General features: G+C 38.8%; 1 protein-coding gene across 2 annotated transcripts in view; it reads right to left on the bottom strand.

The window, feature by feature from the left end:
- The window catches only part of TTC27 (tetratricopeptide repeat domain 27), a 187,133-nt gene that overhangs the window by 107,957 nt on the left and 62,279 nt on the right, over positions 1–16,897 (bottom strand). For both annotated transcript variants that reach the window (XM_063078276.1, XM_063078275.1), the window contains exon 10: positions 11,963–12,076. In XM_063078276.1, the coding sequence (XP_062934346.1) occupies positions 11,963–12,076 (114 nt within the window). The remainder of the gene's footprint in view (positions 1–11,962; positions 12,077–16,897) is intronic.

Here is a 16,897-nt window from a genome sequence, read left to right as displayed (position 1 = left end):
CCAAGTAGAGTAAGGCCAGGGCAAGCGCAAAATCTTAGAGCACAGTGATTTGACACTTCTTTTAAATCCATGTTCCCCACTTAAAGCACATTCTTGTTATTTGATAACCTAAAAACATAATCTTCACAATTCAGACTCACGCAGGTTTCAAACTGAAAAGAAATAGTCACTTAATCCAGATAAACATCTGCTTTAATTTGTCTAATTTTGCCTAATAGGTTTAAGGCAGGTGAGCTATTTCTAAAAAAAAAATAAAACTTGAAAGCTCCTAAAGGCTGATTATAAAAGTGCTCAAGTTGTTTCATTTCCTGGTTGCTCTCGGTATTTGAAAAATAATCTCATTCAAACATTTTTTTCTTAAGAGCCATTTAAATTTAAGCAGGCTTATGAAAAAGGTTTTATGAGTTGTATTAGTCCTTTCTGTGTTGCTATAACAGAAATACCTGGGACTGGGTAATTTATAAAGGAGAGAGGTTTATTTGGCTTACAATTCTGGGACAGCTGCATCTGGCAAGGACCTCGGGCTGCTTCTACCAAGGCAGAAGGTGGCAGGCAGCCAGTGGGTACAAGCAGATCATACAGCGTAAGGAAGCAAGAGAGAGAGAGAGAGGAGGTGCCAGGGTCTTTTAAACAACCAGCTCTCGCAGGAACTAATAGAGTGAGAACTCACTCATTTATCTCCCCTCCCCCAGGGAGAGCATTAATCCGTTCATGAGGGATCTGGCCCCATGACTCAGTCACTTTCCAACACTGCCACACTGGGTATCAAAATTTCACATGAGTTTTGGAGGAAACAACACATCCAAACTCCATCATGAGTTTTACTACCTTTCACTTAATTTCAATTTCAAATAACTTATCTAAATTAGAACAATGAACAAAGTAAATCATCTCTTAAATTTGTCTTTCCTTTCTATCCACGCATCTTCTCCCAGTGCGCCTATTAAAGTAGCCCCCTAATTGAGGTCTCTGCTTCTACTGTCACCAATACATGCGGCACAGTGCTCTAAGACTATCTTCAAAGTCATGACTTTTATAATGTTTCCCATAGTTTCCTTTACTGAGAAGAGAAAATCCTTCTTTAGCTTTATATAAAAGTTGGCACCACAAACAGAGGAACCAGCCTTTCCAACATTATCTCACACCACTCTACAGCATGAACAAGATGGACAAGAACTAGACTCTTTATTCCCTCTACCCACCAAATGTATTCCTGTTTTGAAGTCAACTCCTCCTCTATCCTACCACCTGACATTGTTGACTGCACCCATTTATGCTTAAAATGATTATTTAGTAAACCTATACACAAGGGTACTTCAAAAAGTTTGTGGAAAATAAAATTAAAAGATAACACAAATCTTTCATTGAACTTTTTGAAGTACCTTCCTACTTCACCCAGTACTGTTTTTGATCTCTTTATTTCTTTTCCTTTTCTGAGTTAAAAATCTAACTCAAGACTCATTCAAATAAGAAACAGCTGGCCCTAGAAGATGTACTGAACTACGCCTTCTTCACTTAGATGCTGGGCAAAAGCTGGCCATGCAACTGGAGACCAAACAAGAACCAGTGCTGACTGGGTACTTGAGGGGATATACCTTCTTAATTAAAAGTAACTTTTCTCTCTAACTATAATACAAGTTTGTTTGCTCCTCTTTTTACTTTTATTTTTCTTATGGCCCATAAACAAACACTGGATGCTCTTTTTCAAGAAATATTTTTCATTTTGGCATAATTTTAGATTTATAGAAATTTTGAAGAAACTAAAGTGAGTCCCTATATCCTCTTCATCCAATTTTTCCTAATGTTCACGTATTACCTAATCATGATATATTTTTCAAAACGAAGAAATTAACATTGGTATGTAACTGTTAAACTACAGACTTGATTTCCACTAATATCCTTTTTCTGTCAAGGATTAAATCTAGGAAACCACTTGCATTTAGTCATATCACCTCAGTGTCTCTCATCTGTGACAGTTTCTCAGTCCTTGTTTTCCATGATCTTGACACTTTTGAAGAGTACTGGTCATGTATTTTGTAGGATGTCTCTCAGTTGTGGTTTTTCTGATGTTTTTTCATAATTAGACTGGGGTTACAGGTTTGGGGGAAGAATACAGCAGAGGTAAAGTGCTCTTCTCAAAGCATCCTATCAGAAGGTACATGATATCAACAGACCTATCATCAGTGATATTAACCTTGATCACTAAGTTAAAGTAGTGTTTGCCAGTTTTCTCCACAGTACAAATACCATCTTTCCCTTCCCATATTCTGTATTTTGGAAGCAAGTCACTAAGTCCAGCTCACATTCAAGGGGAGTGGGATTAAGCTCTACCTGCTGGAGAAGGGTATATCTACATAAATTATTTGGAATTCTTCTCTGAGGAAGAGTTGTCCCTTCTCCCGCATTTATTCAATGATTCATTTATAGCAGTATGAATTCATGTATATTTATTTTATGCTTTGAGTTATAATCAAATACCATGTTATTTATTTCGTTGCTCAAATTGTTCTAGCTTTAACCATTGGGTTCTCTTTCAGATTCGTTCCTGTGTCCGTTTGAAATACCCATTTCCTTTTTTTTTTTTTTTTTTCCCCCAAGCACTACTTTATTTTCTGGCACTATAAGGTATCCAGGCTCATCTTGTATTTTCCTGCCCTAGCTGCCCCAATCCTAAAATCAACCATCTATCCAAGGAACTCTGGTCCCTATTATTGAAGAATGGCATTTAGAAACCAAGATCTGGCTCTAGATATGCTTGTTGCTATGGAGGTGTAAATGCTTCTAGGCCCTCTCAGTGAACAAAGCCAGTAAATACATAAAACCTAAGAGATAATCTTTGTATTTCCAGCAGCATGAATACAGTGCTCTACACTTAGTGCAGTATCCATCAGAAATATTTTTAGTCCTAGAAATTAATAAAATGTTCTTCATTAGTTTTTTAAAAAACTTTGGAATAAGAAAATATTAATTAGGCTAAACTGCTAGAAGAGATTAAAGAATACACTTAACAAGACAGAATTTTGTTTCTCTCTCAATTATAAACCCAACAGTAAATGATTCAGAACTGGTAAAGGGGCTCTGCCACCTTCAAAACATCTGTGGTCTCTAAGGCAGCAGCCCTCATTCACCCGATTTTCCAGCCAACAGGAAGGGACAAAGTGCTAGGGGAGCACACACATTTCCTTTTAATGGTATAACCAGTAAGCGGTACATATTACTTCCACCCACATCCCATTATTCAGAACTTACTCAGGATGTTCTATTACTAAAATAAAGAAGGAGAGAATGGATAATAGGATGCTATAATTAGCATTCTCTGACAGAAAATCCACTTCTGCTTTTACCATGGCATTCTGTCTCTGGATTTATTTTTAATATAGCAACAATAATATGCTCTATACTTAAGCTCATCTTACTCAAATGAGCTGAAATTACGTTACAATAAAAAATTAAGAGTAAAGTAATAAGTAAATGATAAATAAGTAATGATAGCATAAGATTATATCCCAGTTAATAAAATAGGAATTCATGAGTCCACACTCAAATAAACAAACACATGAATGAATAAATGAGAGGAAGAAAAAGCTCTTCCCGACAGTAGAATACCAATTAATAAATTATTAAATAATTATGAAACTAGAAAAAATCACCATTTGGCAACCATCATGGTAATAACTTACGCAGCCAGGAAAAGTCAACAAATGCTAAAATTAGTGGGTGAAAGTTGGATAATAGACAGGATAGTCTCAAAGTAACTCCCCCCAAATGCTTATTTATTATAATTAGTCTTCCCCCCAAAAGACTAATTTTATGTTAGGGAGATACCTCACAAACATGAGCTTACTTGGGGGATCAAATAACATCACCAGTGAGAGGATAAGAGAACATCATGTGCCACCTGAGGGGAAAAGAGTACAGCAACATTTCTTTTTTTTTTTTTTTTTTTTTTTTTTTTTTTTTTTAATTTTATTTTGTGGATATACATTGTAGCTGATTAATGCTCCCCATCACCAAAACCTCCCTCCCTTCTCCCTCCCCCCCCTCCCCCCCAACAATGTCCTTTCTGTTTGCTTGTTGTATCAACTTCAAGTAATTGTGGTTGTTATATCTTCTTCCCTCCCCCCCCCGATTTGTGTGTGTGTGTGTGTATGTGTGTGTGTGAATTTATATATTAATGTTTAGCTCCCTCCAATAAGTGAGAACATGTGGTATTTCTCTTTCTGTGCCTGACTTGTTTCACTTAATATAATTCTCTCAAGGTCCATCCATGTTGTTGCAAATGGCAGTATTTCATTCGTTTTTATAGCTGAGTAGTATTCCATTGTGTAGATGTACCACATTTTCCGTATCCACTCATCTGATGATGGGCATTTGGGCTGGTTCCAACTCTTGGCTATTGTAAAGAGTGCTGCGATGAACATTGGGGAACAGGTATACCTTCGACTTGATGATTTCCATTCCTCTGGGTATATTCCCAACAGTGGGATGGCTGGGTCATATGGTAGATCTATTTGCAATTGTTTAAGGAACCTCCATACCATTTTCCATAGAGGCTGCACCATTTTGCAGTCCCACCAACAATGTATGAGAGTTCCTTTTTCTCCGCAGCCTCGCCAGCATTTATCATTCATAGTCTTTTGGATTTTAGCCATCCTAACTGGGGTTAGATGGTATCTCAATGTGGTTTTGATTTGCATTTCCCGGATGCTGAGTGATGTTGAGCATTTTTTCATATGTCTGTTGGCCATTTGGATATCTTCCTTAGAGAAATGCCTACTTAGCTCTTTTGCCCATTTTTTAATTGGGTTGCTTGTTTTCTTCTTGTAAAGTTGTTTGAGTTCCTTATATATTCTGGATATTAATCCTTTGTCAGATGTATATTTTGCAAATATTTTCTCCCACTCTGTTGGTTGTCTTTTAACTCTTTTAATTGTTTCTTTTGCTGTGCAGAAGCTTTTTAGTTTGATATAATCCCATTTGTTTATTTTTCCTTTGGTTGCCCGTGCTTTTGGGGTCGTATTCATGAAGTCTGTGCCCAGTCCTATTTCCTGAAGTGTTTCCCCTATGTTTTCTTTAAGAAGTTTTATTGTCTCAGGGTGTATATTTAAATCCTTAATCCATTTTGAGTTGATTTTAGTATACGGTGAGAGGTATGGATCTAGTTTCATTCTCCTGCATATCGATATCCAGTTATCCCAACACCACTTGCTGAAGAGGCAGTCCCTTCCCCAGTGAATAGGCTTGGTGCCTTTGTCAAAGATCAGATGGCAGTAAGTGTGTGGGTTGATTTCTGGATTCTCTATTCTATTCCATTGGTCAGTGTGTCTGCTTTTATGCCAGTACCATACTGTTTTGGTTATTATAGCTTTGTAGTATAGCTTAAAGTCAGGTAGTGTTATGCCTCCAGCTTTATTTTTTTTGCTGAGCATTGCTTTGGCTATTCGTGGTCTTTTATTGTTCCATATAAATGTCTGAATAGTTTTTTCCATTTCTGAGAAAAATGTCTTTGGAATTTTGATGGGGATTGCATTGAATTTGTATATCACTTTGGGTAGTATGGACATTTTCACTATGTTGATTCTTCCAATCCAAGAGCATGGAATATCTTTCCATCTTCTTGTATCCTCTCTAATTTCTCTCAGCAGTGGTTTGTAGTTCTCATTATAGAGATTTTTCACCTCCTTGGTTAACTCAATTCCTAAGTATTTTATTTTTTTGGTGGCTATTGTAAATGGGCAGGCTTTCTTGATTTCTCCTTCTGCATGTTCACTATTGGAGAAAAGAAATGCTACTGATTTTTGTGTGTTGATTTTGTATCCTGCTACTGTGCTGAAATCATTTATCAATTCCAACAGTTTTTTTGTAGAGGTTTTAGGCTGTTCGATATATAGGATCATGTCATCTGCAAACAGGGACAGTTTGACTTCATCTTTTCCAATCTGGATGCCCTTTATTTCCTTCTCTTCTCTGATTGCTCTGGCTAGTACTTCCAACACTATGTTGAATAGGAGTGGTGAGAGTGGGCATCCTTGTCTAGTGCCTGTTCTTAAAGGAAAAGCTTTCAGCTTTTCCCCATTCAGGATGATATTGGCAGTGGGTTTGTCATATATGGCTTTAATTATGTTGAGATACTTTCCCTCTATACCTAACTTATAGAGGGTCTTTGTCATGAATGAGTGCTGAACTTTATCAAATGCTTTTTCAGCATCTATAGAGATGATCATATGGTCCTGGTGTTTGAGTTTATTAATATGGTGTATCACATTTATTGATTTGCGTATGTTGAACCAACCTTGCATCCCTGGGATGAATCCCACTTGATCATGATGAATAATTTTTCGTATGTGTTGCTGTATTCTGTTTGCTAGTATTTTAGTGAGGATTTTTGCATCTATATTCATCAAGGATATCGGCCTGTAGTTTTCTTTTTTGGTTATATCTTTACCTGGTTTTGGTATCAGGATGATGTTTGCTTCATAGAATGAGTTTGGGAGATTTGCGTCCGTTTCAATCTTTTGGAATAGTTTGTAAAGAATCGGTGTCAATTCCTCTTTGAATGTTTGGTAAAATTCTGCTGTGAATCCATCTGGTCCTGGGCTTTTCTTTGTTGGGAGCCTTCTGATAACAGCTTCAATCTCCTTTATTGTTATTGGTCTGTTCAAATTTTCTACGTCTTCACGGTTCAGTTTTGGGAGCTTGTGTGTGTCCAGAAATTTATCCATTTCCTCCAGATTTTCAAATTTGTTGGCGTATAGTTGTTTATAGTAGTCTCGAATGATTCCTTGTATTTCAGATGAATCAGTTGTAATATCGCCTTTTTCATTTCTAATTTTTGTTATTTGAGTCTTCTCTCTTCTTTTTTTTGTTAGCCATGCTAATGGTTTGTCAATTTTATTTATCTTTTCAAAAAACCAACTTTTTGATTCGTTGATCTTTTGAATTGTTTTTTGGTTTTCAATTTCATTCAGTTCTGCTCTGATCTTAATGATTTCTTTCCGTCTGCTAACTTTAGGATTGGATTGTTCTTGTTTTTCTAGTTCTTTAAGGTGAAGTGTTAGGTTGTTCACTTGCCATCTTTCCATTCTTCTGAAGTGAGCATTTAATGCAATAAATTTTCCCCTCAATACTGCTTTTGCAGTATCCCACAGGTTTTGGTATGATGTATCATTGTTTTCATTAGTTTCAATAAACTTTTTGATTTCCTGCTTGATTTCTTCTTGGACCCATATGTCATTAAGTAGAATGCTGTTTAATTTCCATGTGTTTGTATAGTTTCCAGAGTTTTGTTTGTTATTAATTTCTAGTTTTAATCCATTGTGGTCTGAGAAGATACATGGGATAATTCCAATTTTTTTGAATTTATTGAGACTTGATTTGTGACCTAATATGTGATCTATCCTGGAGAATGATCCATGTGCTGATGAGAAGAATGAATATTCTGAGGTTGTTGGGTGGAATGTTCTGTAGATATCTGCCAATTCCAATTGGTCTAGAGTCTTGTTTAGATCTTGTGTTTCTCTACTGATTCTTTGCCTAGATGATCTGTCTAATATTGACAGTGGAGTGTTCAGGTCCCCTGCTATTATGGTATTAGTGTCTATTTCCTTCTTTAGGTCTAATAGAGTTTGTTTTATAAATCTGGCTGCTCCAACATTGGGTGCGTACATATTTATGATTGTTATGTCTTCTTGATGGATCAGTCCTTTTATCATTAAGTAGTGTCCCTCATTGTCTCTTTTTATGGTTTTTAGTTTAAAGTCTATTTTGTCAGATATAAGAATAGCCACTCCTGCTCGTTTTTCTTTTCTATTTGCATGGTAAATCTTTTTCCATCCTTTCACTCTTAGTCTGTGTGAATCTTTATGGGTGAGGTGGGTCTCTTGTAGGCAGCATATAGTTGGGTCCTGCTTTTTGATCCAGTCAGCCAGTCTGTGTCTTTTAATTGGGGAATTTAAGCCTTTAACATTAAGAGTTGTTATTGAAAGGTGTTGATTTATTCCTAGCATTTTATTGGTTGTTTGGTTGTCTTAGGTGTCTTTTGTTCCTTGCTTTCTGATTTACTGTTTGGTTTCTTTGTTTGTTGGTTCCTTAGGTTGTAGATAGTGTTTTTGTTAGCTTGTTTTCTCTTCATGAATGCCATTTTTATTGTACTAGCGGGTTTAGATTTTTCTTAGGTTTTTATGGCAGTGGTAGTTATTTTTCGGGAACCAAACCCAGTACTCCCTTGAGGATTTCTTGTAAGTGTGGTCTTGTGGTAGTGAACTCCCGCAGTTTTTGTTTGTCTGAGAAATATACTATTTGCCCCTCATTTCGGAAGGATAGCCTTGCAGGGTAGAGTATTCTTGGCTGGCAATCTTTGTCTTTTAGTATTTTGAAAATATCATCCCATTCCTTTCTAGCTTTTAGGGTTTGTGATGAGAAGTCTGATGTTAACCTGATTGGGGCTCCCTTATAGGTGATTTGACGCTTCTCTCTTGCAGCTTTTAAGATTCTCTCTTTGTCTCTGAGTTTTGCCAATTTGACTATGACATGTCTTGGAGAAGGCCTTTTTGGGTTGAATACATTTGGAGATCGTTGAGCTTCCTGGATCTGAAGATTTGTGATTTTTCCTATACCTGGGAAGTTTTCTGCCACTATTTTGTTGAATATGTTTTCAATGGAATCTCCATTTTCCTCCCCTTCTGGAATACCCATGACTCGGATATTTGAGCGCTTGAGGTTGTCTGATATCTCTCTCAGATTTTCTTCCATGTCCTTGATTCTTTTTTCTTTCTTTTTGTCTGCTTGTGTTATTTCAAACAGCCCATCTTCAAGTTCAGAGGTTCTCTCTTCAACTTCGACAAGCCTGCTGGTTAAACTCTCCATTGTGTTTTTTATTTCGCTGAATAATTTCTTCAGTTCAGCAAGTTCTGCTACATTTTTTTTCAGGACATTGATTCCCTTGTATATTTCCTCTTTCAGATCCTGTATACTTTTCCTCATTTCATCATGATGTCTAGCTGAGTTTTCTTGTATCTCATTCAGTTTCCTTAGAATTATCACTCGAAATTCCTTGTCAGTTATTTCAAGGGCTTCTTGTTCTATAGGATCTAGAGTATGAGATTTATTAACTTTTGGTGGTGTACTTTCTTGATTTTTTGTATTTCTGGTGTCTTTTTTTTGGTGTTTATTCATTGTGGCAGGGGGTTTCACAGTCCACCGGTTTGAGACTAATGACTAACTAGGATGTTGCTGTGGTTGCCAATTTGGTATGGCTCCCGCCGTGACTGCTCAGTTGGCCTCTAGTGTCTTGTGTGTGGGGTTGCCTCGGGTCTTGGGCTTCTCCGGGGATCCACCTTTCTGGTCAGCTTGTACTCTGCTGGGCTGGTGGATCACGTACCACAGGGTGTGTGATCTCTGTTGAGCTTTCACTTTCTGTACAGGACTTCTCCCCGTTCCGTGTGCTCTGGCCCAGGCTGTTAGATCGTGCAGTGGCGACCCCACCGGGTGTGTGGTTTCTGTCGAGTCTCCCCCCTCTGTGCACACTGTGCTGGGCTGGGGCGTGTCTTCTGCACCCCTCGTCTATCAGCTGGGCCTTCAAGACCCTGCTCAGCACCGACTCGCCCAGGAAGTCTATCAGGTTTCTGCTAGGCACAGACAACCGGTCTCTCTGGGTGCCTTTGTAGCACTGTGTAGATCTTTCTCGGGTCTTGTTCACCTTTGTATCCCCCCGGTATAAACCGAGTCTAGTGCCTGCCTGCAGCCTGCTCTCCGGCAGGTTCAAGCAGACCTGGGAACTCTCCTACCACACTATTCCCAACCAGAAATTCGTTAGGCTTTTTTCCAAACTGGTGGTCGCAGAGATGTTATCTGCCTCCCAGTAACAGGAAGTTTACCGGGGCCGGAGTCCAGGGTGTGGTGGAGTGACAGTCGGCCCGCCCGTACTTTCTAGCCCTCCCAACACTGGTCGGGATGCCCCACACCCCCAGCCCCGCCAGAGAACCGCGGAGGGAGTGGGAGAGGAGGTCGGCCCGCAGGGTCCGGAAAGCCCCGCGCCAGGCCAAGCAAATGGGCTCAGTGATGGCCGAGCAGGGCGGAGCTGCCCGCACCTGGGAAAATGGAGGCAGCACCGGGGCAGTGAGTGGCCTGGTGGTGCAGGCGGGAGCCGCGTGGGCCAGGGATCACTCACAGTGCTGTGCCAGGTCGGGCGCTCGCTCTGTCTCTGGTTTGTTGCCTTCCGTGTTCTCGGCGCTGCCGCCTCGGGCTGTTCAGTCGCGGCGCCGCTCGGGCGCTCCCAGGAATCTTCTTTAATGCCGGCCTGAAACCTCGAATCCTGAATAGGGCAGCTAGCCGCCTTCAGTGCGGCCCCAGCCTCCGGGATCCTGGCTGCATCCACAGCAGCCCTGGCGCCGTGTTCCCTGTTTCAAGACTCGCTTTTGCAGCTAAGAATCAGTTCTTTTCCTGCTCCACACTTCAAAGCTGTTGCCTGTAAATGAGGCAGCCTCTCCTGCCGGGGGCAAAGTGGCGTTGAGCCCCCACGACCGGCCAGCAGCAGCAGTCCTCCCTTAAGAGATGGCCAGAGGAAGGTCCACAAGTTTCCCGGCTGCCTGAGGCCCAGTGGCCACCTTTTCCACCTCAGCTACTCCGCGCCAGCCGCCGCAGCCGCCGCCATCTTGAAACCCCCTACAGCAACATTTCTGTAATATTAGTGTCAAAGTTGTATAACCGAATAAAATCATGAGGAAACATTAGACTAACGCAAATTGAAGGACAGACACCAAAATAACTAGCCAGTCATCTTCAGAAACATCACTCATAAAGGTCAGAAAAGGACTGGGGAACTGTTCCAGATTGAAGGAGACTGAAAGGACATGACAGCTATATGCTGCGCTTGGATTCTTTTGCTACAAAAGACCTTATTATAGCACCTGATAAAACCTGGATGGGCACTCATGGTGAAGGCTATATGAGAGTTCTTTGCACTGTTCTTAGAACTTTTATGTAAGTTTGAAATTGTTTCAAAATAAAAATAAATTTTTAAAAATATTGCTTACATCGACTGCTATGGTCTGAATGTGTCCCCCAAAATTTATATGTTGAAACTTAAGGGCCAATGTGAAAGTATTAAGAGGTGAGGCCCTTAGGAGGTGATGAAAGCATGAGGGAAGAGCCCTCATGAATGGGACTAGGATCCTCATAAAAGGGCTTGAGGGAATATGTTTTCTGTCTTCTGTTCTTTTGCCAGGTGAGAACACCTAGACAGCACCATCTATGAGGAAAAGACCTTCACCAGTCACCGAACCTGCCAGCACTTCCTGGAATTCTCAGCCTCCAGAACTGTGAGAAAATAAATTTATGTTCTTTACAAGTTAGACAGTCTCAGGTATTTTCTTATAGCAGCACAAATAGACTAAGACATTGACTTTATGAAATCCTACATTTTTTGTAAAATTTTCAATTTTTCTTGGTAATCAATTTGTATCATGGGTAGTTTATCAGAAAATCTGTAAAAGAGAATAAAAGCTACTGACTCATTGGACAGGAAGAAACATTAGTATTAAATGGAGAATGTTGCCTGAATGAGGATTAATTTTACATGTGGCTAGTTCATTAGAGTATTTTTGCATTAGAATGAATTTTATTTCCTTATACAACCTGTACCTGTGGGAGTGCATATCTTTTTTTATTAATTCTTATATTGTCTCTTTTAATGCTCACCATAAACCTGTAATTGCTATTATTATCACCCCTTTTACAAATGATGAAAAGGAAACTTAGGGAGGTTCAATACTGAGGTCACAAAACGACTAAGTGACAAAGCTGGGTTTTGGAGCCAAGCAGCAAATTCTAGAACCTACACTCTAAATAAAAACAAAGTGAGTAAAACATAAGCCATCTCATTTTTTTATTTATAACATACTTATTCTTATTGATAGCAAAAGAGAATTGGAAGAAAAACAAAAATTGCAACATTAATTCCTACCTGTGTCTGCCTCATTGCCCGTTCCACTCGGCGGGTGCTTCCTCTCTCAAGTTTTGTCCGGAGGATCAAGGCTGATGTCTGAATGGCCCAGAACTTGGGCTGTGCAAGCAAAACCTGATGGAAGAAAAATAAATTTAAAAGTTTACAATAACAAGGGCTAAGCTGGGTGGGTGACCCCACTCTGAATAGGATAAAATAAGTTCTTCCACAAATATCAGGATATAGCTGAATGCAGATTTGAAGATCTTCTCAGAGAACAATGGCAAAAAAGTTCTTTTTTTCAATTTGTATTACAGAAAACCATTCTAAAACATGTGAGAATGCTCTCTGACCTTGGTTAGGGTAGGGTGTCTCCAATTTTACTTACAATGCTTTCCTAGATAGGGCATCTTAAGACAGACTGGCCTATGACCAAACATTGAATATGCACATACTGAAACCTAACTCCAAAGAAAGCTGTGACTGCCATCAATTCAGAGAACGTAGTAAAATCCATTCACTATGACAACAAATGTAGTGAGAAATATAGTGAAAGTTTTGGATGAGTGAAAACAGGGACAACATGTTTTACAATAAATAGGGACTGCTTGGTATAATGAACATAATTTAAGCTCTCTTTGATGATGACTTAGAATCCAATATTGTCTCTGGGTGATCATTTCCAAAAATAAATTTCATTAAAGATCACTGCAAAGAAAGGGTTTATTTGTTTACATTGAATGAATTTTATTTCCTTATACAACGTATACCTGTGGTAGTGCATGTCTTTTTTTATTAACTCTCATATTGTCTCTTTTTCACTGTTTATCTGTCTGAAAGTTGATGGCATCCTTGAGCATTTGCTTGTTTCCTAAAGTCAGGTGGAAAACATCCTAGTCAGAATCCAAATAATCATTCAAAACCTAGCTTCTCATTAGAAGCACCCGAGAAGCTTTTGTTATTTTTTTAAAAGTGAATCCTCTGTGAGCAGGATCTGGGCATCGGTGTTTTTAAAAACACTCCCCAAGCAATTCTCAAGAGCAGCCAACTCTATGAACTATTAGGCTAAGATAACACAAGTATTTGTCTTTGATCAAATTCTTTTGTAACTCCAAATTCCATTAAAGGCTAGCAAGAAGACCTCAATGGAGCACAAACTATACCACCGTCCCTACAACTCCTTACTGTACTATGCTCAGCTCACTTCACTCACGTATTATCTGCCTGGCCCTTATAGGCATTTGAATTTTTTTTTCCTTTTTTGACTGGTAAGGGGATTGCAACCCTCAGCATGGTGTGGTCTGCACCATGCTCATCCAGTGAGCGCACCGGCCATCCCTATATAGCATCCAAACCCGCATCCTCGGTGCTACCAGCGCCGCACTCTCCCGAGTGAGCCATGGGGCCAGCCCGGCATTTGAATTTTAACCCCTATTCTAGACCAACCCCCTCACAATTAAGAGGAATACGAAGCATCAGCAGGTTTAATCTCTTGCTCAATGTCATGCCTTCATTAATAGCAAAAGCAGGTACTAACAATTGGTCTCCTGACCAAAATAACATCTTTAGGTTGTTTTATAATACTTTCTCCAAATGAACTTGTGCTTATTTAAATAGCTAAATTAAGATATGATTACCTCCTGGAAGTGGGTGATACTACCCAGGAAACATCAGAAAGTAGAACGATGTAAGAAGAGGACTCAGTAAAAAACATTGGAGACAGTGGAAGAGGAGGAATAGGCAAAAAATACACAAATAAAAGAGGAGGAGAATCAAAAGAATAGGGTCTTCCTGAAGTTTGTTGGTTTAACTCACTTGAGCATCTACTCTGTACAAGACAGTGAGCACTAAGCCCCAGGGACAGAGCAGCAAACAAGACAGGCAAGGTCCCTGCCCTCGCAGAACTTACAATCTAATGCAATGTCTACTAGGTAATCTTATTCTTCTATAACTAACTTTGCAAATTAAAATATTATCTCCTTGAAATACAGTTCACAAAATTAATGTACAACCTTATGTCATTAGCCTCCATTAACTTAAGCCTACAAAAAGAATTTATCAACATAAATAGGTGTATATGACGTGATAAAGATATGAATAATGAAATAAAAGACATTTAAAAACTAATTCTTTAAAATGTGCAACACTAGCAGATTTTGTTGTAAAATGTGATCTCAAGAATTTTCAAAGGAAAGAACTTTTCTCAGGTAAATCTGTAAAACAGATTCTACTACCTACAGTGGGTCACATGAAAACATCTTCCTTTTCTTTTCCTCTCATAAAGAGGGATTATCATTTGAAACTTCATGACAACAAGATAGAAAAGTAGTGAAGATCTGGCACCGTAAGACCTTGGGAAAGGTCTCCCAAGTCAGCCAAAGCTTTATTAGAATCCCAGTTCCACTAAGTAACGTGATTAGCTACCCAGCCTTGAAAAGTTATTTGATCTCTCTGGGTCTCACTTTCCTCCTCTCTAAAATTGGAATAACAATTCCCATCTATCACACAATTGTGAGCATTAAATATGAATAGGTCAAGCTTAATGACACCTATGAGAGTACACACTGAAAAGCACATCTGGCCCCCTGCAGGATCTCTCCTCCTCTAATGGCTTCTCTGTCACCCTTAACAGAAAATCACTCTCCATTCTGGGCACGGGCTATGGCACTCACTTCCCAACCATACTGATCAATTTATCTACAATAGCGTGAAACACAAATCAGCTCAGGCCACAGGCTTGTCACAGTGAAAGCTCAGTTTTAAGAAAGCTGTCACAAAGGTTTGCACACCAAAAAGATGAAATATTTTCCTCAAAAACAAAAAGCCAAGCTGTTTTTTACGCTGGCATGAGAACAAGAGGTTTGCCTGAGACTTATGTGAAGGTCAAGCAAAACATTCTCACTAAACACCGAAAGGAAAATTCAATCTGACAGACATTTGAAAAACTTTAAAGAAGGAACTGACTGGATAGTGGTATCACTGAAGAATGTCTTCAGTATCTTATATATTGATCCAATCATCCACCAGTAGACATTTAGCTTGGTTCCAAATCTTGGCTATTGAGAATAGAGCCACAGTAAACATGGAGTACAGGTATCCCTTCAACAAGTTGATTTCCTTTCCTTTGGATATCTACCCAATAGTGGGACTGCTGGATCATATGGTAAATTCTATCTGCAGTTTTTTTGAGAAATCTTCATATTGTTTTCCATAATGGTGGTACTAATATACATTCCCACCAAAATGTATAAGAGCTCCCTTAGAGGACAAATCATCTAAAACACAAATGAAGTTGTGACCACTCCACCTAAGTATAAGGGCAGAGCTCACCCTGCCAGTAAATGGCTTACCAACTCACCCATGAAAACACATTGTTGCTAGTTATCTTAAAGTCTAAAACATCTAATATTAGCTAGCTATGTGCACTGGCAAACAGTAATTGTGCACAGAAATAAGCTGCACAAATATTCAATTTATTAGAATACTTCCCAAGTGACAAAAATTCAAATGACATCCCACTATGACTAAATCATATTTTTGTAGACATCAGTATATTTCATAGCGCCACCCTGATATTTGGTGAAATGTTCAGATCACATTAACTTGAAAATAACTGTTTCCACATTATTATAGCAAACTGTTCTATTTATCTGTGTTGTACAAGAGAACCTCTTACTGTGGAGTATACATAAAGCAAATGTATTTCACAGGGCCTGGTTTTCCAAAACATTTCAGTTTCAAATGTTAACCTTGCAAGAGACAGGAAATTTTCCCCAGGTTATAGTCTCTTGTTGTAAGATAAAGAATTGTAGCATAGCAAGGTTGCTGGCTCAAAGACAGACAGGTCACTGGCTGATATGTAAAGATACTGGGAAATTGCTGTAAGAAGAGAATGTTTGCTAAAATCAAGCTTTAGTTGGTGGATCAGCTTAACTTCTTGCAAATTGCACTATGGAATGTCACCTTGCTTGTCTTACTGAATGTTACCAGCTTCTATTGTTAAACTTGTTAAACTATACTTAGCGAAAACCCCACCTATGCTCTCTTCCTGAAAATTCCTGTTCTGTAGAATAATTGCGGGAAGAGAACCCCAATTCATGGTTAATTTCCCAAGGAAGGAATGCCTCTCTCTTGAGGGTTCCGGGAGTTTAACCCCTTTTCAGGGCTTCTCACTGCTCAGAAGAGATGGGCTTTGAGTAATCTTTGGTGGCTCTGTCACCCAGGGGAAAAGGGGTGACAAATCCATGGGAGGCAAAGCAACATCTTACAACCACAATTGTTAGATTTCTTTGTTAAGATTAATCATCTGTGATTGATGCTTCTGTGCTTTTTGCAAAAAATTGTTACTTTTTTCATATAAAAATGAGTGAACCATCCTGCATCTCGATGCTTTCTAGAACTGATAGGCTCAAAGAAATAAATGAAGTTCTTCCCAAGCAGAGCACTAATACAATAGTTGGTAAGTTTGGAACTTCATAGTTTATCTTCACCTAGAGTATATGGAGGATACATTCAAACACTTAAATTAACTTAATACATCTATAAAAGAACTAGAATGAATATTTTAACAGTCAGAGTGAAATTATTTACTTTTACATAAGAGATTTTAGTTTTGTTAAAATGTGTTAAGAAAAACAGATATATTGACATTCCTTTTCTTAGAGATACTGTTCTTTCAAAATAATGAAAGAATGACTGTTGGAATTCACCTGACAATGAATTTGAATGCCTTACATGATTATTTCCATGTATTTTTTTACTTTGATGTGACAAAGAAATAGTTACTGAATCCATTTTTTCTTTTATTAAGGCAGTATATAGAGAGAAAAGTGCACAATGAATTTTTGCAAACTCAACAGAACTATATAACCAGCACCCAGACCAATAAACAGAATTCCAATATTCCCCCTTCTTCTCTATTTTGGTCATTTCCCTGCCCCTGTAAAGGGTAACCAC

Source organism: Cynocephalus volans, chromosome 14 (genome assembly GCF_027409185.1).
Source record: "Cynocephalus volans isolate mCynVol1 chromosome 14, mCynVol1.pri, whole genome shotgun sequence".
Classification (NCBI taxonomy): domain Eukaryota; kingdom Metazoa; phylum Chordata; class Mammalia; order Dermoptera; family Cynocephalidae; genus Cynocephalus; species Cynocephalus volans.
Note: the sequence above shows the minus strand (reverse complement) of the source record. Positions and strands in the feature narration are given on the sequence as shown.